General features: G+C 43.9%; 1 protein-coding gene across 1 annotated transcript in view; it reads right to left on the bottom strand.

The window, feature by feature from the left end:
- Window positions 1-1,159: 1,159 nt before the first annotated feature.
- The window catches only part of LOC107192469 (neurobeachin), a 321,694-nt gene continuing 297,865 nt past the window's right edge, over window positions 1,160-24,988 (bottom strand). The window contains exons 37-52 of the mRNA XM_015581727.1: window positions 18,298-18,415; window positions 15,022-15,124; window positions 12,790-12,905; window positions 7,726-7,838; window positions 7,514-7,654; window positions 5,609-5,728; window positions 5,339-5,491; window positions 5,181-5,253; window positions 4,142-4,326; window positions 3,365-3,542; window positions 3,150-3,230; window positions 2,894-3,061; window positions 2,552-2,815; window positions 2,245-2,441; window positions 1,928-2,079; window positions 1,160-1,500 (exon numbers count right to left, since the gene is read on the bottom strand). Coding sequence (XP_015437213.1) covers window positions 1,410-1,500; window positions 1,928-2,079; window positions 2,245-2,441; window positions 2,552-2,815; window positions 2,894-3,061; window positions 3,150-3,230; window positions 3,365-3,542; window positions 4,142-4,326; window positions 5,181-5,253; window positions 5,339-5,491; window positions 5,609-5,728; window positions 7,514-7,654; window positions 7,726-7,838; window positions 12,790-12,905; window positions 15,022-15,124; window positions 18,298-18,415 — 2,253 coding nt within the window. The 3' untranslated portion in view covers window positions 1,160-1,409. The remainder of the gene's footprint in view (window positions 1,501-1,927; window positions 2,080-2,244; window positions 2,442-2,551; window positions 2,816-2,893; window positions 3,062-3,149; window positions 3,231-3,364; window positions 3,543-4,141; window positions 4,327-5,180; window positions 5,254-5,338; window positions 5,492-5,608; window positions 5,729-7,513; window positions 7,655-7,725; window positions 7,839-12,789; window positions 12,906-15,021; window positions 15,125-18,297; window positions 18,416-24,988) is intronic.

Below are 24,988 nucleotides of genomic sequence, written 5' to 3'. Positions count from 1 at the left end.
ATCGCCCCGTTTAGCGGAAGTGCTTCTTGTGCAGACCTTTCCCGTACACGTGACCCTTTTTTGCAGTACGTGGATATAGACCCGTGTAACTGTGTAGATAAATCTGTGTATGTATGTGTATATCATGCGTGGGTGTCCATGTGTCAATGAAAACTGAACTCACACACTGAAGTGCTTAGCCAAAAAGTGTTTATCACGAGCGGCAATATACGACATCGGCGTAGAAGTACAATGGAAACATATCTTCAAATGGTACACGTATCTCTCCCCTATCTTTCGCTCATTCGCTCGTCACCCTAATACGGAATAATGCGTATACATAATATATATATATATATATATGTCGCAGAGATTATCGATTTTTGTCTTGTTGTTTTTCATGTATTATTTACAACGGGACGTTACTAGCGTTAGAGGTGTCGTGGGGCCGTTACCCACATAGTTAAAGGGCGAATTTATCAATATACGCCCACCACACTTTGTGTAGAGATCGCTCACGATTATCCTCTTCGCGAGCGTGCTGTCCAAGAATCTATCGTTAGACCAGCTCACCACACACTCCGACGAGTGACTATAAGGGAATCGGCCTTCGAACATATCGCAAGCGTAGAGATAGATCCGAGTCTTCGTAATTGACTAGCGTTCGAGAGACGCGTTCGGCTTTCTCTCTCTCTTTCTCTGAATCCCATCGACCTGATCGGTGCTTGAAAACCTCGAGCAGGACACTCTAGTCTATCCCGAAACGAGAATATATCTGCTAAACGGGAATCACGGTCTGTACGATCGTGCTCGAGATCGATCTCAACTACCCGCTCGAAGGTTCGTTCTAACTTCGTGCCGCTTGTCGCCGTCGATTCGCGCTGCCGCCGCCACCTTACGGAAGCACTGCTTGAATTGTTTGAAAATGTCGCGAAAGCGAATTTATTGCTAAAACGCTGAATTACGTGACTACCTTGTTCGGCGCGACTCTACGTTTTCCGCGCCCGCTACATGATTGTAATAAACGTTTATGAAAGCGTCGTTGCTCGTTGCTCCTATCTGTAAAAACACCACGGACCAGAGAGTCTCGATCAGCCGCACCGCGCGCTCGGAACCGGGCGACTGTGCGCACGATCGACGACGAACACATTCCGTCCGATCCCGTTTTTTAATTTTTTAATTTTTTTTTTTTTCGTTATTGCACGATTGCGTAATATTGTTTACTCGTGGGAATCGTAGTAGGTCTGTCGTACACGTAGCAGTTTTTGGGGCGATAGCTATCTCTCTTAGATTGCTCTGTGACCGTCACCGTTGCGACACTACCATTGTTTTTGGCCGATGATCCGTTGTTGATGTTGCACTAGAATGTTGGACAACGGATCGGGTGTCCACGTACCGGCACGATTCTGCTAGACGTACGCGAAGCAATCTCAGTAACGTTGCTGGAACTCGTGATGCCACCTGTTGAAGTCGATGTGGAAGATCACGATCGACCCGTTCGCCAGACCGGCCAGGAGAAACCTGGAACACATGGGCTTTGGGGTTACGGGCGGACCTGGCGATCGGTTGTATCGACTAATGGTAATGGAGATGCGCTTTAAATGTTTCAGTGAAATCGATTGAGTGAGCCGCTTCAGTTGAGTTCAGAAAGATTTGTTGGGACCAATCGTGGCGTTAACAAATGTTTTAAAGAAATGTTAAAGGATTTGAAAGCATTTTATCATTCGGACCCCACGGCTCATTTAATACTGAAAGCATAATGCAGTGAAAATGCAATATTTGCGAGGAATTGCTTCAATTTTATTAGAACGATAAAAAAAACATAACAGTAGCGTAACACCGCTCTGGTGACTTCGAGGCACGGTAAGGAAGTACCGTAGACGAACTCGTAGAGTTACGCTTACAGTTTTTTTTTTATTCTTCATATGATATAAAACATTGTACTCACTTTTGGTCGTGAGAAAGTGCTAGAGAACGTACGCTGCTTTCGCAAGCTGGGAATGCATACAGGAGAGCAAGATTGAAAGTCCTCCAGACTTCCACGATTCGCTTATCACCACCTGTCATTAAGTACTCGCCATCTCTACTGAGGAGAAGACACTGGAAAAGTATGGAACGTTACACATGTTAAAATAAGAAATAATCGAATCTGGTACTTTCAGAAGGAATACACCGACGAATATTCTTCTCTTCGAAACTTAATATGTAGCTTGCAGATCACTGTACTTATTTCTAGCAAAAGGAATCCGAATAAACGTAGATTACCTGAAGATTGTCGTTATGAGACTCATGACGCAAGCGTTTCCCGTTTATCGTGAACGCTGCTATATGTCCACGTTCGTAATTTACCACGATCACACCTTCCCTCGACATCGCGATGTTCTCGGGCGAGGAAAATCCATTGGGTGCTTCCAGTGACCTAAGAAGATCACCAAAAGTTGTGTGTACGAGAACAGGACCACCTGTAAACAAAACAAAGAAACGATTGAATAAATTCCAATCTTGTTACATGGAATCCCGTAGTTTGACTCTAGAAAGGCGAAATTTCGAAGAAAGATACGTTATTACATACAGTAAGAACCGGAAACAACTAAGCCCAATTCAGCTGATATGACGACAGCTGTCACTGGCTGTTCGTGTCCGGTAAGTGTTGCCCTTGGTGCCGGAGCTTCACCTTCCCCGACGATTGTCTGCGTTCTGGCGTTCCAGTGCCACAGGAGAACAGTGCAATCGGCACTTCCGGATGCTATGTAACAGTCGGAAGTGATGTTGCATTCGCTTCGAGACAGACACGTGACGACTCCGTAGTGGCCGAACACTATCTGCACGATCTTGGCTACAAAGACAGAATCATTTCAGCAACCTTGCTTTTTCCTCTTCCTTCAAGTGGCTACTCGAGGCTTTTGTTTATTACCAGTCTCGGTGGAGAACACCCGAAAGCTATTATCCCAGAAGCCACAGGCGACCAAGAAGCGACTGTCCACAGTGGTCACGAAGCAGTTGCTTCGAATCGTCAGCTTCTGACTGAAATTATCCCCTAAATGTCTACGTAACGTTGGATTCGAACTGTTCGAAGCTTGTGCTGTCGTGAGAAAATGTCCGATACAATTAAATTCTGCGCAACACTGTAAGTTTCTTTATTAAGTAACATTACTCTTCTGTTCACTTACAAAGAACAGGATCCATAGACAGGGGTTGATTCGCAGCTTGAGCTTGAGGTGTGTCGACGTAACTCGGCGACTGCACGGATGCTGTACAATTTCGTTTCACGTTATTAAGATAATCGATTTCTTTTGTGTTTTTCTAATCACGTCTTAGACAACAGCAGAATGTACATATTCGTCGCTTTTCGAGTAAACGATTTCTACGGTGCCCGATTGCTTACCAGCGTAATTGGTGTTCCACCTATTGACAGCAAATTGCTGTCCAGTGGTGACCGTAACGACGGACGGCAGTGGCAGCTGGGGATACGTGTTCGCCGAGATATGGCAGATCGGTGAATTCGACGGGAACTTGATGGTCATGCACACGTCGTCCGGTATGCTCGAGAACATCATCGGCGACTGCAACACGGGTGGCAACGTCTTGTCAAAGTTTGCAGAACTCTTCTCGTTCGGAACGATTGAACAGAAAGAAAAGCGTGCATTGCACGTATATGTAGGTATATTATTCTATGACGTGAGAATGGTTCAACCGGTCAATGTACAATAAATGTACCAGACTTTAAGGATCTAAGTGAAATTTCAGATACAAAAGAGGAAGTTCTACAGGACGTTCCATTTTCATCATCTATCGTTGAATACTCTTTGCATGCAAAAAACGTTAATATAATGTATTCGCTTCTCAAATAAAAAGTTTATTAAAGACTATATAGAGAACTATGGGACTATGATTTTCTATTTCTATGCTCGCTCAAGGTCAGGCTCTAGGCTAATTCGTTCCTTAAGAATAGTCAAAATCGTTGGAACTCTACCTTATAGCGGGGCTGTCTCTTTATAAAAAGTTCCTCGGGAATACACCTACAATACTATATTCGTATTATAATACTAATACCTACATTACGATGCACGCTCTTCTTACAACAATGTTCTACGCGGTGCCGAATAGAAATGATTTCACTTGCTGGAGAAGTGAAATAGTGGAGAATAAAAATATTCTTTACCAAATGCATCGCCGAGCTCCTCGGTGGATGAGGCTCCATCAGAAGCTGCGACGGTGTTTGACCAAAGCTTCGTATTTGGTTCTCTATGGCATCTCTCATTACGGGGTCCGTTATCGTATCTAGATCCACGCTGCCCTCGTACGTCAAGTAGTAGAAAACGTTTGTCGCACGAACGGCTTCGGGACCTTCGATGAAAACGAGATATACATATAAGTAACTTGCACAAAACTTTTCATAGTGAACTAAAAAAGATCGGCAAATATTCTGGATAAAAATACACAAGAAAATCTCCGTTCCATTGGAAGAAACTATAGCACAACTAGCTCCGTATATTTCTTTTAACGAGGAATTTGGGTTCAAATATTCCCTGTTCAGTGATCACAAAATAGATTTCCACAGACTGTCACATTTTTCTCTGTCACGGTCTCTCTTTCTCTCTCTCTATCTTTGTCTCTCTCAGGTCGATTTCTGGACCTTCTGTCGATTGCTCGTGGCCGGGAGTTTCCGGTAGGCTGTACTTTCGTGCAACCGTCTGTAAACGTGCTACGTATTAAGGGTGGTACGCATTGTCGCGCCCGGCACACGTGCCTAATTGGTCGGGACAAGACCGGGAGGAAGCTAACTAAAAACGTAATTCCTTCCATACGTTCGCCGTGCGCCGGGAACCCTCTTTCTCCAGCCACTCGGCGGCAGCATCTTCGAAGAAGCGCCGGATATAGAGGCGCCACCGGCAATTACCATCGGTGGAAATCTAATTTGACTCGACTCCGTGTGTCCCAACACACCCGCCGATCCAGCCTCTCCCGTGCCACTTGCGCTATTGTCCAGATTCTATCGTCTCAATTTATGGTCACTGATCGGTTTTATTTCGAAAGGACTGGACCAGGTGAAATTTCGTCCATCACAAATCTTTATTCCTTTACGTGTTCTGTTGTTGTTTTTTTTTTTTGCACTATAGAACACCGTCACATACTTTTTTGTCCAATTATGATAGAACTACGATACATTTTCGACAAGTGACTATTTCAACGAGGCTTACCTTTCTGCTTGTAACCGAATATCAAATCGATCCACTGGTGTAATTGACAAGAAACGAATTCCGATTCGAGGGCCTGAAGAGAATGAAAATATGAAAAATAGTTTATCGAATGGAGAACGATTGATTTCGTATCGATTTTTAGACGATCCGTAACGTACCATACGATTGATCCTTATGAATTCCTCCGGAGACGAGGCCCACGGCGGTAGTTCAACGTCGCCGACCGCACTACCGTCTTCCTGCCTACCCAACCGATACCGATTATTGTTCACCAGCATTTCCGGTAGGAAGAAGAACTCCGGAATGAGCTCCTGTTAACAAGCCCAAGTAATTTATACCCAGACAATAAGAATAGAGACGCGAGCATCCGTTGCTCGCGGAGGTGTAACTAATAAGAGCAACCTATGGAAATCATATATTAAACGAACCTTCACGTCGGAAGTGTCCCGCTGGCAGTTCTTCCAGGATAGAGCGATCGAGGAGAATAACCGATTCGGATAATCGAACTTGCCGCCTTGGAGGGCCAAGAACATCGTCGTCATCGGTTCCTGGAATATTAAAATATTTACCATAGGTTCATCGCTTAATTCCTAACATCTTCTTTCCTCTGTGGCCAATATATGCATCGAACCATTTATATTCGATGATTCATTAATTAGAAATTATTCAACACGTTGGCGACCCGTTGTCCTAGATCTGCGTCACGGGCAGGGACTTAATACGTTGACTACTGAATAAGGAAATTAACGATAGTTATGTACCCATTTTGGTATACTAAGTAGTTAAAGAATTAAGTCACACAGACCAAAAATTCGACGTTAACGTGTTAAACCATATGATAAAAGTTTAAATTTGATGATCTTGTTTGTGCCATTTTTTAAATTATTCCAGCTCGAAATCACTACAAAGGACCGTGAGGAGCAGTCGTGTTTGAGCTAGACGACTCTACGTAAAACCGAAAGGTATGCATTTACCCCTCAAACAACCGCCAATCCTCCCGAGACAACGTGCGCGAAGACCCATCGTAGGCCCACTCTGTTATATGGTTTCGCGCTTAAAGTCTTCCTGACTCTCCTCCTGACAGCCTGATGAATGTTAACAGAAGACCTCCCGTGATCGACGTCCGTTTCACGCGTGGGCGTTACGTGCGCGCGCGCGCGCTCGCGTCACCTCCACGTACGATTTATGATCGCGAACAAGATTTTCGACAACACACGGTTGGCGAACGAAACGTAGCAACCGAAGGTAGCCACGAAGTATCGCAACTTTTTCGCGAGGGTACGGAGGAACCGTGACGGGGACACCCGTTAATGGTATTTATAAAACAAGCCGAAAAGAGACAACGATGGCGGCGTAGTTATAAAGCAATAAATTGTTTATGACGCAGTATATCGTCGAGGCGAACAGCGGGGTGTCGTCCAGGCAAAGGAATAATAAAATCCTTATTGACGATTTGCATGTAAATGCACAGGGGATAAATGCTCGTCCATGCGAAGCGGTGCTCGCGCGTTCGGCATTTACATGAAATTGAATCGGCATCCATGGCGAAATTCACCGTTCTATGGCCGGTGCTCGAACAGGGCGCACGCTATCGGCGGAAACGTCGCGATAACGTGGTCTCGCCTAAAGGTTGAATGTCCCTTCTTGGCTTGTCTCGCTAGACGCGCTACAACGAGGAAATTGATACCGCTGTTAACGTAATCGAAACGGGACGATGCTGATTGGAATGAGTATGTGATTTTCGCGTGGATTACGACGAAACACACGTTCGACGAAACCGATATCTCGAAGGAAATGCACACGGGAGAAAAGAAACGCACATATTTAACCGGGAAGGCGGTCTTCCGTTGACTCGGGGGCGGTTCCGACGCCCCCAAATTAGCGTGCAGACACTACCGAATGCGTCGCTGAAATTTATGGCTCGAACTGGACTGGTCTCTTAAATAGACGGTCCCGAGAGCCGACGATTTGTTAGGGTTGTTCCGTGGATTTTAACGGTGTCTAGAATGAGGGGCGGGACCGGAATTAAGTCTTGTTTACAAAATATCATGTTGGAATCAGTCGAGACTATTCCAGGCCGGAAGTAAGTCTCGTTTAAAATTTATATTGGATCAATCTCGGGACTGCTCGAGCCGAAATTAAGTTTTGTTTAGAAAATATATCGGAGGGTGTTTCATTGACTCACGATGTAATCCAAATATTATGTATGCGGTTCAAGAAACACCGAGGACAAGAAACATTTACGAAAATTATCTTTCACAAAGAAGTGTTGGGAATACGTTTTTCGTTTATGCTGCAATATTTTATTACACGGAAAATATAGTAAGACTTACCACACGAATCATCCAGTGCAGAACAAAAGCGGCTGTGGAGTAATGCGTGCCATAATGGAAGGGCGGTATACTATCGTGTTCCCAGCTCTGAAAACGTTCCTCGAAGTACGCCCTTCTGCTTGGATTCAACGCTCCGATTGGCTATTAAAAGCATCGACAAGTTTGAACAATCATTGCAAGATAAGTAATTCCGTTTGAGTGGTGTTGCTCACCTTTGACAGGTCACGATAGTTGCTAGGCAGACTGAGATCAAGCTCTTTCGTCTCGTAATTGGTCAACACCCACGGGAAGACGGGGTACTGGTTCAGGTCATTGTATGTTCGTCCTGAAGAACCAAAATAAACAAATACATTTCACACGCATCGTGAACAATCAACATGCTAGTATAGTAGCACATGGGGTTGATTCACAATTTCTTCATCTACAAAGTGATAAGAGTAATTGTTAATTTATAAATTCAGCTGACAGATCATCGCTATTCCCTCCCTCGTGAACAGACAGAAAAAAATCCAGAGTCACATGGTGCCATAATAAAGAAGAAACTTCCCGTCGACACCTGTCGACGTATCAGGGAAACCAACTAGAACGAAGTAGCACGAATTAAACGCGTACGTAAATGATCCGGCTGCGCTCCTCCCGCCCTGACTGACAAACTTGCTGACGGGTTTTAATTAGCGACAGGGGAGGAGATTAGACGAAGTCAGGCTTGCAGCCGGGCTGCCGTCACTAATGCATCTCGGAATGGGATCCCGCGAGGGTATGGGGCCATGCGCGCGCGGAAGAGTGAGACCTCCAGAAGTGACAATTTCAGGAACGATTAGCCGTCACGGTCTGAGTTATGCGCTTACTAAACGGAGAGCATCTTCGTCCCCCAACGAGGACTGCATTTCATAAAAATAGAATCAGAAAGAGAGACCGTGCGCGCTGCGCGCTTTTCATTGCGGCGAAGGCGGGATGAAAAGTGACCGGGAAAAAATTAGACACGCGATTATACGCATTAAAGGGAAGACTTGGGGTTCTTTATTTTTGGCTGGGTAGATATGAGGCATTCCAGACAGAGTCGCGTCACGTTGTATTGTTAGATCATCGAACAAAATCGAGCTAAATGGCGGAGCAAATTCCATTTACTAGGAAGTTTCCATTCCCTGTGGTGTTGAAGACGGAAGATCATGGTTTTCCTAGATCGAACCAGTGTTTCCAAACACAGAAATTCTAAAATTTCACAAGCATACTGACAAGATAAAAGACGGTATGCGATAGGTAGCAACGCAGCCAGCATCATGAAATCGACGGGTTTCAAGCGCCAAAGGAATCGAATATTCCGAATATCAATCGCGGCGACTGCAAGATTCCCGGTCGGCCTCGTCTCCAAGACGCTCACCGGATACTCGATTCGGTCGTGGACAAGAATAAAAAAGGAAACGGCAGTGAAAGGACAGCGACGTCGGCGGCGGCGGCGGCGAAGTCGCGGCGGTCGCCCGGCACAAGACCCCGTCGTAGCTACAATGCGTCGTAAATCGTGACGCTGCGCGACCGACGGTCGGACGTAAATAATAGTAAGGCCGCGTTATGCATCAAAGTGATTATTAATGGTAGCGTCGCGGTGAGCGAGCGCCCTCGGAACGCTTCACGACAAGCGGAATGCCCGCGACACACGCCCTTCCCTCGCCTCCATGGTTCCTCTGGCCCCTTACTTTTTTACCTACTCCCCCTTCCCTGGCCGTTCCTCCGGAAACAACCTTATAATAAGTGCTGGTCCACGACGGAGAGGCCCGTTTTTAACTCGCCACTCACCGAGATTTAGAGAGACGTACGTATCTACTCTCCCACCCCGTCGGAGAAAAATCGGCAGGAAGTCCTGCGAAATGGTTACAGCCTCGCGACGCTTCCCCGCGGCTTGTTTGGATCGTTATTAAGTTGGCACGTGGGTGGATTTCTCGAGGGGATCGGATATACGCGTGGACAGCCAGTTTTAATTGGGCAGGAACGATTCAAGGAGTAAACATGGTGATTAAGGAATATGAATCTATGGAAATGTGAACTGTCTTGAAGATTGTATATAAATGTCTGGAGAAAAGATTTGAGAGAGAATTATACCTGCGTTAAAAATGAGTGGTCTTTGTGGGTACGAATTAGGGGATGTTAGATTGTCTCTGAGTTGCGATGTTGAGTATTTTAATTGGAGCGAAATTGTAATTGATGTTTGGTGGGTTTAAATGAAGAGTTCTAGTTGAGTGTGAAAACTTCTGCACCGCCGTATGGTATTTTTGCAGTTTGAGTACAGGGAACATAAGGGGAAGATTCGACTGTTAGATTTGATATATTGATCCAGTATCTAAACCCGGATCTGCTGAAACGATTCTAATTCAATTATTCGAAGCTTACAACATCTGTATAACAATGGCAAGATGTGATATGTCATTTACGCATTCTTCTGTGCTCGTTAGTGTCACATATTCTCGCTCCGAGTTAGATAGTCTTATGTTCGGATCAAAATAGCTACGATACGGTCATCTGGAAAGTCTCTCGATCATAGTCGCTAGTTACAGCGACAAAAATTAATATCGATAGAATTAAATGGGTCGACAAGCGAAGTAACGTGGGATCTGCGGAGAATTATGAAACGTGAAACCTCGCGTAAATGTACAGTGAAAAATTAAAACGATACATTCGTAAGCACCTATTGTTGTTGGCGGAAGAGAACGTGAACGAAAACGACAATACGAAGAGATACCGCAACCTAGGATATAGGATCCCTGTGTGGTAATTCTAGAAATTCCATCTCACAGTCTCAATCGAATGAAATAAACCATGGTAACTGCACTATTCGTTTGGATCAGATCAACCAATTTAAATTCTCCAGATAGTGTTAAGATCTTAGGCCACGAAGACGACATAATATCAGTAACATAGAACAAATATCTAACAGATAACTTAAAATCATTATTTCATCGAAATAACTTAATTTTCCGTAAAATTCTCAATTTCAACATCATCAATACGACACTCTACGTCATCGATTTCCTCTATTTTATATTTCACGAAAGTGAATTCAACCTATCCGTACACTGCCCAACGATCTCATAAACCTAATCCTCGGCAGAAAAAAAAGAGCAAAGCCAAAGGACGGAAAGATGCAATTAAACGTAAACCCATCGACTACCTACACAAGAAAATCCACGAAGGGAAGAAAGAGAAGATTACGCACAAGAGGAGGTACAAGATCGAGCAGTGGCGGTGCAACAGCGGTAAAGGTGCACCGAGGTTTCCACCCATGCGAAGCGGTCTCGCATCGGGACACGCGGCCTATCATATTTACATCGGCTCTACTATCATTAATTTTTAATAAACCGATGCGACCGGACAAATAAACAACGGGGATCGCATGCGGGAGCCTGGCAGCGGGACCGGTTCGTTTTCGCAACGTGTTCTCCCGCCGGGCCTTGCCCAATTGCGTTCCCCGGGGCCCTCGATCGGTCTCCCCCTTCTAACCACCACTCCCTCCCCCCTCGAACCACTATTTATTTGCGCAATTAATATATAACGCTCGTAAATACACGGCCACCCTCTGGCATCTAGCGGCGTTCTCGTCGATACACAAATAATTACGCGTCTGCGGTGATCCTCGTCATTAAGCCTGGCCGGTCGCGCGTGGGCGGCCATAAATTCTCCACTTACATAATTCGCGATCGGCTTGTTTACGATCTGCTTACGAATACGAGTCGCTGGGGATCGACAAATTTAACACTAGAACTATTCGAAAATGAACGTGTTTCTATTTCTATCACGTCGTTAAGGAACAGCTGGTTGAGAATATGCAAGTCGTTAAGTTAACGAACTTCTTCACTTTTATACTACTAGCAAAAATTGCGAAGGATCTCGGATAATATATTGTTATGACATTTTAATCAATTTTATAAGAGTTTATGGACTGGTCATGCTTTGGTGGTTCTATGTTAAACAGGACCGACAGAAGTCCATCGATCGCTATGGAGAGGACAGGAGGTGACTAATTAGAGGGAAAATGAGGAAACTCGTTTTATTCTGGGTGTCAGCTGGTCGTTGAATTTTTCTTCTATGCTGACGTGTGAGGTAGATAACCAAGCAGGAAAATGTACGGAAGATGGGACTAGCAGGAAAATGTACAAAATGCGGTGGAAAAGTAAATGTAACCGCGACTGATTGTGAGAAAATGAAGTACACTTATTGGGCAAATACAAAATCGTATATAGCATTTGTGTAGATATTGAGTGTTAACTCTGTTGGGTTAGGTGGGTTAAAAACTGTCCCACCTTTTGCTTAGCTTTTTATGCATGGTGGGATATATTTTAACCCACTAAATTCTTAATAATTCTTGAATCTAGATGAACAGTTTCAAATAACAAATACAAGTTTAAAAAAATACTTGGCCATTTTCAATCGATTAAACGTAGAAATTCCAACGTTTATAATAAAACGATACTTCTTCCCGAATGAGTAGACACTTGGCAAACAATTATTTAATCCCATTAACTGTTTAAAGATCAGAACTTCGCTCTTAGATACTGTTGCTCGCCACTATACGTATTATTCGAATAAAATTCTGTCCAACTCTGGTGTCTATCATGATCACAACCCCAGTACTCCCGCGATACTCGTTATTTGTCGAAACGTGTGAAACGGCTGATCAGCGTGATACAGTAAAAAAGAGAAAAGAAGGAAAAGCAAAGGGGGGAATCTCGAGTTTCGTGTTTTAGGCTCGCGACGCGGAACACAAAGGGGCAGCCGATATTAAACCAAAGGAGAAACAAAGGCGCGGCGCGGTTCGCAGGGGGAAACGGAGAACGCTGGTCCCTCGGGAGAGGATTACCGGGGCCCACGAGCCGGGGATTACTCGTATGGGGTGGCTAACGGAACACGGAGCTGATTGAGAACATCCCTAATACGTCGCGACAGATTCCATCCGCCCGTGTGCAGCCATAGTCGCTCCTTCCTCCACTGGCCATACCCTCATTCCCTCGTTCTCTCTCTCTCCCGCCCTTGCTCGGGGACCGCGGTAAAATCGAGCAACGATCGGGCTGTCCGCAAACGTACATTTTCTTTCCCGCAACCGGTAAGCCGATATGATTTTTTTTTCCTTCTGGACGTTGAGCATCCCCTTTTATTACGGTTACTCTAAACTCGTTCGGGAGAGAATGATTCGGCTATACGAGAAAGCGAAGTTCAACCCTCTGGAGAAAATATCTGAATGAATAGAAAGGTTATGAAAATAGAAAATATTTGCTCGAAGATCTTACCAGCAATCGTGTTGAGGAACATCAGGTATTCGAAGTTCGATATTTCTCTTCGCTGCCATTTCTGCGTCATGTTCGAGCTTCGCATTAGCTGCCTGGGCGACATCATCGACGCCCTCCTGAAAGAACAATGCAACATTGAGAGGGTCGGCTGCTCCAAATACTTTGTGATCACCACGATAAAGAGAACTTTGTACAAAATGGAGGACTGCATAAACGAATTATACTTCTAAGAAGTGAATCAACTTTTTGGTCGACGCGACGCCACATTTTGTCAGAGCCTACGCGCGCGAATTTAATTACAGTACGGAATTCCCTGACGAGATGAGTGTCGACGGCGAGTCGGTTAGGCTCTTCTGCGCAATTACGACGACACTCCCTCCCAATTCGTGAAATCTATTACATCAAGACGCGGTGCTTTATGCTCGCGCTGTAAAACTGGCCGAGCAGTTTTGAGAACGGCGAGGTCCACTGATTTAGGATTTGGGCGCGTACAGCGGATGACATTGAAGGAGGGACGCATGGCGATGACGACCGGATATATAAATTACGGGGGTGCGTACGTTGACCACAAATCTTACCGGAACTGTGAAAATCTTCTGCACTAATCGAAGAGAATAAAAAGGAGTGGGAATTCCGTACAGTATGAATGTATCCCGCTAACTGGATTTATCCATTACACTACCCTCCTTACTTAAAATGTCCAATCTAAGAAATTATTGTTTCAAGATATTTCAAAATATTTAGTGCTCCATATGCTTTACATTTTTCAATTAAAGCTAGAATGATTTGGCTTTTCAAATGATTCTACTAGTTTATATTGTTCTATTAATTTAGATAGTCCTAAGTTATGACTCATGTTTGCTTCAATTTACGTTCAAGATATGTCTAAAAAAATAAAATAGGTAAATATGATCTAAACCATTTCTTATATTAAAATGGCCTACGATGAAAAACAAGGAGGACATCCAAACATTAGATACGATAGAAAATCGGTCTCGGGAGGTTTTCCAATATGGTCGATACCGAGGCACATTTATTTTTCCCGCGACACGAGCGTGGTACGGGGCGTCACGACGCGGATGCACGTTTTATACACCCGGCGGATTATTTTTGCTGGCCAGGAATCTCCCTCGGATCAGACGTCCGAGTTGGCCTCCGTATATTTATGGTCGGCGTATCCTTCTCGCCGACTCGCTCTCTTACTCTCGTATAGAGGAGCGCTTTAATGGATGGATCGAAGCGTGGATACGCGAACCTCTGTTCTCGCCGCCTGTCCTCGTCCCTAGGCTGCGGGAGTATTGGTACCGGGTGGAAGGATTCCTCTGGAACACAATCTCGATGCGAGGACGCGGATCTACACGATCGTTTCGCTGATCATCCGATGCCTCCCTCCATTTCGCGATTTTAATCTCTTCCGCGAATTAGTCCCGTCGTGGCGACTGTTCGACTTATATATTCGTTTGTTTCAGGAATTCGTAACTTCTTAGTTCGCTTAAAATTCTTGGATTAAGAAGGAGTGCTTCGAGGTCTCTCTAAGAACTGATCTCGGATAAACGAGAAAATCTAGCTTGAAAGTATCGTATTGTTCCTTGTAAATCATACAACTTTCTTGGTTTTTATTATTGTCATCGGTGAACAGCTATGATATTTTTTATTCTATGTTCTCTAAATGGTAATACGGGGTTATGTTCACGAATACTAGTAGAATTTTTTCAATAATTAATTATCGTACGTGAAAGTAAAGATCTCCGTGACAATAGAATTGCTTTGTTCTGTCTTTGTTCACAATCGTAGGGTGCACAATTAATCGATAAGAACGAAGAGACAGGAAGGGCATTCGTCGCATAAAATTCCCAGAACGAATTTCTCAATCAACCAAGTCACCGTGGACGTTATTCAACAAAAAGGTCTATTAGTCAATAACACCGGCCAGGATCCATCGTCGCGATGCATTCCTGACGTGTTATGCCATCTGCCAACGAAACTCTTCGATATCCATCCGCGCGCGTCCCTTTATCGTACGATCTCCACCGGACTGTTTCTATCGTGTACAAGAAAGTCCTAGATCCGATCCTGATCGCGTTCGGAATCCCGCGGAACGGGACAAAGAAAAAGAACCGGAATGCGAGGAGCGTGTACCAGGGAGGGGTGGAGTGAGTCGAGGGCCGAGATCCCTAGATCCAGATGTTCGCAAAAGGGGTTTTCGGTGCGCAGAGTCCCGGGTGTCCTTACCTAGTCTGCGGAATCCCGTATTTGATGCCCACGCCGACCCGCGGTAGCGCCTTGATCACCTTTTTCACCGTCGCCTGGTCCGGGAACGCGAACAGGATCGAGGCTGCGGACAAAAAGGCGTTAAAGTGCGGATTATAAGCGGAGGCCCAATTTCGTGGGACGGATCGTGTGTGTCAATCATTCGGAGGGATGGCAGGCAAGGACGAATTTCTTACTCGCATCGCCGGCTTAGACGGACTTTGTTTCATTCTTTTAACAAACGAAGTGCGCCCCGTGATGCACTCCTTATATTTACTTTTGTTACTTACATTACCGGCCAAAAGTATAATTTATAATAATGTAAATAATTTTTCATGGTAATGTAATAATATGAAAGTATGGTCCCGCGTAAAATGAAAACTATAGTATCGTTTATTGAACTTCTCAATAATATTGAATACCAGACAATTGAGAACGCTATAAATACATAAAATCTGCGGTCTACCTCATTATTCTGTTACGATATAACAATTACAAAATCGGTAAATACATATACAAAGAATTTTCAATCAGTTTTACTACATTATGTTTATCAAACCTTTGTAGAATAATATTTCTCTATTTCCTTAATTATCAGACATGCTCCTATACTTCTGGCCGGTAGTATATGTACAACAGTAGGAGAAAAAGTCTTATTTTTCTCTGCAAGATAACTTCTTGTCCTCTATTCGTTTCGAATAATATTTATTTAACCACGGATTTGCTCTCTGAATTAACTGTTATACCGTGTTGTTAGCTATGATCATTTTTTATTTGGAAACTATGTTTGTCAGTCGAAATAATTAATTGGAAGTACATCAAGATCCATCGTGTCTTTATTTAATCGGAGAAAATATATTTCATCGGGAGAGACTCGAGCGTCAGACACGCGTTCAAGAAGTAAAATTAAATGCGGAAATATGAAAAGAGGATACGCGATGAACTTAATTTCACGGCTTTAACAGCATCGGCCGGATTGGCTGTGGCTTCCCCGAGAGTTCAAAGGGTAGCGTGCGAAGCGACAGTTACCATAAATACTTGCGAGTAATTTATGTAACTCCGAACAGAGCGGCAGAATATACGAGTCTGTCTTAATCAAGGAAGAAGTAAAGTAAAACGCCGAATTCACAGAGAGCTGTCGGAGAGTCAAAGAATATTCTAACCTTCCCGTCGACTTTGCCTTTTTGAGCATTAACCGAAAATATTATACCGAACATACGGTAATAATTTGTGGTTTCTCTTCTTTAACAATCAGCAAAAGAAACGTAATTATTGCTAAAAACTGACTCAAGATAAATTACAATTTGAAATTTAATAGCAGCGATATTGCTAGAAATATGTACTGTCTATTTACAAAACCGATTGAAGTTCAAATACATATGAAACGTTAAAGTACACAATAAAAAGGATAGTCAACCGTAAAATACAATATCTCCAACTTAAACACGGAACTCATAAAGCCCCAAACATTCAAACTGCACGAGTAACAAGCTACCATTCGATCTGAAATATAGATCACATATCCGCGAGATAAAGGGGCCTCCGCATTCTTCCAACGTGTAACACGAAAAGTCCGTGCATAAACTAAATAACTTAAGTGCCAAGTGCGCCCGACTAATTAAGGCTAAACGTCACGCCGCGTTCACCGGAGAAAAGCCTTGTAACGATCACTGTTCCGTGGGCATCGAGGAGAACAGGACGATTTTTCAAAGCTCGAGCGAAATTCAACAGGGACCACACAGTGTCCCGTAAAGATCCGTGAAAGTTACAGCGTAGTTGGGGATATAAAGTGAGGACCGGCTCGTATTTTTTTCTTTATTGTTCCAGGATTTATCACGGTGTGTCCAAGCATTTCACCTGGGTCCCGTTAACGAACGCGCGCGCGCGCGCCTGCGTGTTTCCAGTAATTTTTTAATGAACGACGAAGCACGGATGACATTCCGGCCGTTGAGAGCGTTTCAACGGACAACGCATCGAATGTCGGGGATCAGATTAGAATCGAGGGACGACCACGACGGAAATTTATCTGCGCCCATGGAGAAATAATCAGCGGGATTGCGGGGCCCACCGAGGCCCCAGGTATAAGTAATTCTCCCACGTTTGTTTTTAAGTATACGCAACGGCCGACGATCCTCTTCGGAGGAACAACTATATTTCAAGGGAAACGCGGCGTCCACCGATGCTCAACCGACCTCGAGGAATGTTTTAACACCTTACAATGAAATCGAGATAACGAACCGACGTTTCCTTTTTCTTTTTTTTTTTTTTTTTTTTTTTTTTCGTTTTCTTTAATGTCGACGTGTAACGAACGACCCAGCTCTTTATGCCTGTTACCCGTGCGAGATCGAGAAGGATTTTAATGAGCGAGTAAGAAGGACTTTTCGGTGTATTGAACCGGTAGCATCGATATTGAACCAGAAGACATTAATTTCATGTGAAATGGTCTCGAACACTTGAATACCAAATGGACAACTGACACACCGCAAGAGGGAACACTAAGGATAAGGACATATAAATCGTTAAATTTTAATAAACTATATTATTGAAATCAATGTGTTGTCCCATTAATAAGAAGGCTTGTCCTTCAAGCGAGTGAAGTCCTTTAGTCTGTCACACTACGTACAAATCAACCCACCGGTCAGATCAATCACGAATCGTAACATAAGCCAACGTTGATTAATAAAGAAAATAATAATCATATTGATGCATTGTAACGATAACAAAAGTAAAAAGGTGTTATACCTGCTACCTTTTATCAAAGTCTATAACTTGTAAGTCAGTATGTCAAACAGTCTATGTCTTCTTACACGTTTAAAAAAGAATATATATTTAATTTTTAACCGGACCAGACGAATCCCAATAATAGTGAACGAACAATTTCTCAAAGGGATACGAGTTACATACACTGTTAGAAATGGCGAAATTTCATACGTACCCGCGATAACAAAATAAAGAAAGACAGCAGGTGTAGCCGAGCTCGTCCGATAGATCGCGAAAAAACGGACGGCGTAATGCGGCGTAGATATTTATTAGGTAAAAAAGTGCACGGGGGAGCGCACACCTCGGGGCGCGCTCCGGATTCCGTTACCGTTCTGCCAGATTAGATCGCGTCGTGTGAAATAATGCAGAAAGGTACGGGCGACCGGAGCAAGAAACGGAATGCTCGTCGATTCGAAAAGGAGGCCTCCGCGCCTCCACCATTACAGAACCGACGAGACGATCGTTTGAAAACGAACGAAAACGAATCGCACGACTTACTTCTGCTGGCCAGGAAGATCTCGATGGCCACATTCTGGAGCAGATAGCGGCGGGAGAAGATCGCGCGGACCTCCGAGAAGTACCATTTTCCGTGCAAGTGGTCGCAGTACTTGAGCACCTGAAACAAAGAAAAAAAAGAAACCGGTGTTAACGCAGCTGTTTTTTTTTCTAACAGCCTGATTTCAGTAATTTCCGATTCATGGAAAAAAGGGGAACTGTTAAAACCTGAAGCTAGTTTCTTGTTCTTGATCACGATAACATGTTCCTTGATTTATTGACTATTAAGAAAGACAACACTCTGTTTACCTGTTTGAATTCAAGTTTTTTTCAGCGATCAAGCCAGTCAACTGAAAATAGTAAATTGTACAACATTTTTGGTTTTGTAAATTTATTCCAGAAAAATTCATATTTTTCTGTATATTTAATACGTGCCAGTACACTACGACTTCTGTAAGCAAGAACACTGGCTGAACGTCCGTAAGATAAGATCTGTCGATCGACCTTTAGCAGTGCTTCGAATATTCTAAGTTTCGCGATCTTTCAAGTCCTGTCGATCGTCCTACATACGTGTTCGCTCTAAAGTTCTTGACCTCCTCGGGTATTCGAAGGAATTCATCGACTTAACGCTAACGAACATAGACATAAAGGATCCGAGGAAAGGCTCGAGGATTCGAAACGACCGGAAGCAAGACGGAACCTTCGGTCGGGGTAAGGGTCCAAGAAACATCGAAGCGGTACGAAGTCAGGGTGCGATCGCATGGCTGACTGTAAGTATGCAACCTGGATGCAGTGAAGTGTGATGTGATATAGTGAGACCAGTGCCGGTTGCAAGATGGCCGTCATGGTAGGAGGAGCCTCCTGCTGAGCCGGGAATCGATCCCAGGACTTCGCGGACTTGCGCTCTCGAACGAGTCGTGAACACAACTCTCGTAGGCGAAAAGGGGGAGGCAGAAAAAGGACGAGACGCACCAACGGAGGAGAAAGAGGCCGAGGGACAGGACAAAAGAAGGACAGAGCCCAATTTACCGCCCTACGGACAGCGGAGGCCTTTCAATTTTTCCCTCTTAATGAGCAGTCGCCGCCGCCGCCGCCGCCGCCGCCGCCGCCTTACGTCGTTATATGTCCTTACGCGCTGAAAATGAAATTATCCTCGATATAATCCGGCAGAACGAGCCATTCCGCGGTTAACTCTTTCGCGGTAGCAAAAACCGCCGACGAGATTGTATCTGTCGTTGCTATGACCGTCGAAATTTTTGTTCTTGGCGACAATAGGGGTTGGGGTTGAGGTTATTAATGATCGTTATATAATAAGTTAGTGTTTAAAAATACCTGTTTTTAATCAGAATAATTGAAGCTTGAGTCAATGTTAAGTTCACCGTTAAAAAAATATCATATATTTGTGTAGTCCTACGTATATGTATAATCTTCGTGCATACATACAATGATATATTATTTTCTGGTAGCGACCTACCCGGATTCGCAGAAGAAATTCTTACGAAAGTATAATCTTGTTGGCTGTTCGATCGTTCCGTCTGCTTCAATGTTAAGAAGTATTAAATAATTCATATCCACGTATACCAGGAGAAAAAACCAGCTACACACCACAAAGAGAATGCCAAGCGACGAAGTACATAAAATAGACAACAAAAATGTTTTCGTGGCCGGAGGAGAGTATCGGTGAGCCGTCCCTAGAAGTTGCGGGAGATCAAGTAAATACGCGAGAGAGATGACATTAGGGGTGGCGAGCTGCAATGCACGCATGTCGAAATCTAATTACAAATACATAAGCGGCTACGGGGTCTCCAGGGACCATAAACGTCACGTCAACTCCGGGGGATTAAGTACAACGCGTACTGTTTGTATTAATAAGTCGTCGCAGGACCATGTAATTTTGTCAGAGAGAATCATTCGTGAGAATCTGCCATAGTAAAAAAAATAAGACAACACTTTTGACAATAGTTACTAGAACCACGCACATCTAACTCTCTAATGTGTCTAATTAATTTCAGATGGATGATCGCTGTCATACTCAACCCTGCTGTTGACATTTATTCTTCACATTTGTATTCCTTCAAAGTTTGAAATAATTTATTCTGAAGAAATGGGAAATATACAAAAAGTAGACGTAAAATTTAAATATATTAGATACTAATAACAAATATTTGAAAACCTAATACCTATTTAAATATAATCTTCATTTCAGGTCATGTAGATCCGAGTAGAACAGCAAGTTTAATAAAAACAATATTTATGGAATAATATTGACGAGGACATTCTCGTTAGTGTTATTGTTAGATATGTTGATTGTTAGAATTGTTTCGCTGTCGATTCGACGCACGAGATCGGGGAAAAGAGGCAAGGGGTGGCGAGACACAGAGCCAACCCCTAAGAACGATTGCGCAGGCTCCTCGCAAACACTGTGTGAAATTGATAAAAGCCGTGTCGTGATACGGCATTCGTTGTTTGGATGCTGTGATCGTGATGTAGATACAACACGCGCGGTATATCGTACTGATACATGGTGGTTGTTCGCCCCTTTATACTCCCAAAGACTATCAATTCGCAATAGAAGTATGTATATACTAGAAAGTATATAAATTCCATAAAAGTCAAGTACATATAATAATAAAAAGACGAAGTATAAAAAATGTGCACCCCTAATACCGTACAACAAACTTGAAATTGAAGCTCACTGCTACTTACTTACGTTAAGTTCAACCTATCACCCCACGCAAAAATGTTCTGTATCTAGTACATAACGTATAGACTGCAGATTTTATATATTTATAGAGTACCCAATTTTCAGAAATTCAGTACAGTAATAATTTCAATAAATTTTAGTAAAGCTTTCATTTTATGTGAAAGTCGATAGAACCTTAGATAGAGACACGACGAAAAGTACATGTTCTACTGGAGTGAGTGGTTGAAACAGCCGACACCCCTGCATGTGTCGTTCCGAGAGGAGCCTCCCAGCCACCGGTGTCGCGCGACTAATATGTTTACACGTTCGATGAACCGTGCTGGTGCATCAGCAGAGACGCGGAGACCGAGAAGAGAGAGAGAGTGTACGCGGTTAAAAAGAGCTCTCGAGGAGTGGCGGAGTGTCAAGTGGTGCCGCGATTAGTGTTCCCCATGCGGCGTTCATCTCTCACCGGCCAGAAATCGTCCCCGAACTCAGCAGTGCGTCCGGGGGTTTCACGACGGACAATGGGGCGTCGTGATGTAACAACATGTGTCGCGTTCACAGGGACCCCTTGGCTGGCTGCTGCCTCTCTCTATGTACACCCATAGGGCACCCATAGAATGGGGACCACTTAGCAGCCCGCCGGCGGTATACAACAAACAGATTAAGCACCGGACAATAATAGACCCCCCGGCCTCTCCTGCTCTGACCCAGGCTGTCTACAAGAGGCACCCTCTCTCTTTCTGGCGGCTCCTCTTCCGAAGTGCGAACCACTCGAAATCACGATACAGCTCGTGGCTAGGCAGCAGAAAGGGAGGAGCACCCCCAGGTGTGGTTTATTCGATTCCCGGATATGAACAGCCCAAGTGGCCTGATCATTAATTATATCTCCACATACACCGGCAGGGAAACCGGCGCCAGGGAGTTTAACGAGATGCTCCTTTTGGAACCTTGTCGCTCGGTAGAATGATCGTGTTTTATCAGACTTTACTATCCTATGTGGATAACAACGATGCTTGCCGGTGATTGGTTGTACATTAAAGAGCGTGAATCATTGACGAAACGTGTCGAGGCTATTGATTTGTAGCTAGAAATCCTAGAAATTTTATTTCTCTGTTGCACGCGACATGTTAAAAACTGATGTTTCGAGTGTTTATGAATCGTAAATGTAAAATATTCCAAGAGTGTAGGGGAAGAAAGTCGAATTTGAACCATCGCCTAGGTTGGACCACTACTGTCAATTTGTCTTTTAATTAAATTAACCAGGTTAGTATATAAGCAACGCATATTTTCATACGGCGCAATTGCTTAGACATGAAAAGTTAGAGTAGTAGTCTAACCTATGTAGGCGATTGTCCAAATACAGCAACCTTCCCCTATATCTTTTGGGGTTCCCCCACTCTATCGTGTGAGAAAATACACTTGTCTCTATATATTCTCTCTATATTCAGTCTTCTTTTCCCCATCGTCTTAAAATCACTTCACTCTAATTAAACTTCTTAAATGAAAGTTTATTACACACACACGCTACGAGACGAATTTCACGGAAGTTCTAAAATGTATCGCTCTACCGAGCGTTCGTTGCGTGAACGCCTGCCGGATGGGGAACAAAACGTTCGAGAGCCATCAAGACGATCCCGAGCGACAATGAGTTATGCGTGCCACGTGCGTGTTCTCATACCTTTATTACCGTATCTCACACGAGATAGCGCATCGCGGCGTCCGGACGCACAAAGGGCTCCTGGCGACGCGACTGGCCTCGTTTCCCTTATTAAACGTTGGATTTGCTGGCTACCAGTACCGGCAAAAAAGGTGTCTAAACCGGCGTAACACCGTCCCAGCCTTTAAGGGACACACGGCTTCCTCCGCGTACCGGACTCGGAATGTGGATCTCGCGAAGCCGACGTTGTTAGGTCGGTGAACGAAAGTAATTGGACAGAACGAACCGAGTTAATGGCGCTCGGTACACGCTAAACGACAATGTTCCCCCATTTGATTAACCCGTATCTGGGCTACATTGGTACCGCGAAACAACACGATCTGTTGTCAGGAATAGGATAAACTGTCAGATATTACATAAATGTGAATACAATGCCCAAGTAGGATACTTGTTCCAGCTTATCTTTGTCCTGCATCACTGAATCCGGATTCCAAATCACGAGTCGAAAATTGTTCAAGAAGACTGTATTGAAAGATATTCTAATCTAGTTTCTGTTCATAAAACTGCAAAGAATTCTCCCAAAAAGACTTCATTTTAAGTAATTCAGGTCTCGCACAATATGTTTAAGATCAATTTTTTCAAATTTTTTACGCTAGCAGCTTCCAATAGGAGCACAGTACTCTCGATCCAGATCGAATCGCGGGATTCGAGAGCCGTTCTTCTCTCGTGTCATTAACCAAGGAGAAAAACCAACGTGAAATACATACTACACACTGGAGCACTCTCTAGTTTTGCCGGCTGTTGGAGCTCAACGACTGAGCCCTGGATTATTCGGGATTACGCGTGGATGTTCATTCGAGCTGATTTACAAGGCCGCCTCTCGATCCTGGCGGACTGGTCCGTGTCGGTTCGCCTGGATGGATGCGTGAAACGTCGTGCCGCGTCGTCGATTCTTCGTTGAAAACGTTACACAATGAGAAACAAACGCCACGCAATAGGAGCCGGGCAAGGAGTTCTTTTACCTGCCGCCACGTAAAAGGAGACCCGAGGAATGTTTTGGCAGACTCAGCATTTGCCTAGGACTGCTCTTTTAAGCGAACTGGATACCACCGGAGTCTCCGAGAGAGGACCGATCGGCTTATTAGATATACACGACTGGAGGCGAACACGATGGAAACTTCTTCCTTCTAAGTTATTTGGAAAGCTTGTAAACGCTACGAATATTCTGACCTTGGAAAGAGGAATCGAATTGAATAACTTTGGAAAAAATTTGCTTTCGAGTAAAAATCAGAACTTGGCGAAATTTGACTGACAGTAATCGTTGAAGACCCCTTTAAGGATCATCCTCTGCATTAATATAGGTGAAATTTGTTAACAGGAGGCTGTCACATTTATTTCACCACATTACGTATCAAATTACGAATCTTATTTCAAAATGAAGATAAATGTATCACAAAAAGCATGATAGAAGTATAAATCATGAGGACACATACATCGACATTGCATACTTTGTACACATAATTGTAATTTTGGAAGTATATAAACGAATACGTGAGTCACTGTATAGTGGAAATTGAAGATGATTATTACAGTAAATGAGAGAACACTTCTCCCCTTTAATGCCTTTTCTTTCCATCTTTTATACTTACTCGCAGGATACTTACAAACGAGCAGGAAACCACCCCCTCTTCGAATGAAAGATGGTCTCATGGAAGGCGTCATCCCGAAACCGATCCCCCGGCTATCCCGTGAGTGTACAAATAATTCAGATGATAAACGAATTAAGTCGAAATGGGATGATGAAAGGCACGTTTAGGGCGCAAGAAGAGGCCGGCTCCTGCATTAATGCGAGGGCTGATGTAGCAGAACGTTTGACCCCTCGGTCCCTTACGCGAAAACATCGCTCCGGAGGAAGACGGAGACTAAAGGGGGAGGCGAAACGGAGGGAGAAAGATGCACGTGCTCGACTCATGAATCAAGTCGTATTAGTGAGAGCATAGCAGGACTGGTGGGCACCAATCTACTACTCCAACTTCAAGTAGATTGGATTTCTGAACTTTATTCAATTATCCGGGAACGAGGCGGGCAAAACGAGCAGCAGCACGCCGTTGAGGGCTTTCCGCGAATAATTCTTGCTACGCATGGTCTTGTTGCGTATTTTCAACCATAGAACAATGGATAGTCCTAGCGATTTTGTTTTACAAGAGCAAAATATTACTGAAGTATTTAAGATTTTAAAGCATCGGATATTTCATTTGTAACAAGGCTTAAGTCTTTGTTGGGGTTGTAGGTTTCTGCTCGAAGAGTCCGAGTCTCAAAGCGAACTCAATTCCTATTCCCAGTTTACG

The sequence above is a fragment of the Dufourea novaeangliae genome, unplaced genomic scaffold (genome assembly GCF_001272555.1).
Source record: "Dufourea novaeangliae isolate 0120121106 unplaced genomic scaffold, ASM127255v1 scaffold343, whole genome shotgun sequence".
In the NCBI taxonomy this organism is placed as follows: Eukaryota; Metazoa; Arthropoda; class Insecta; order Hymenoptera; family Halictidae; genus Dufourea; species Dufourea novaeangliae.
This window is presented reverse-complemented; position numbering and strand designations above follow the sequence as displayed.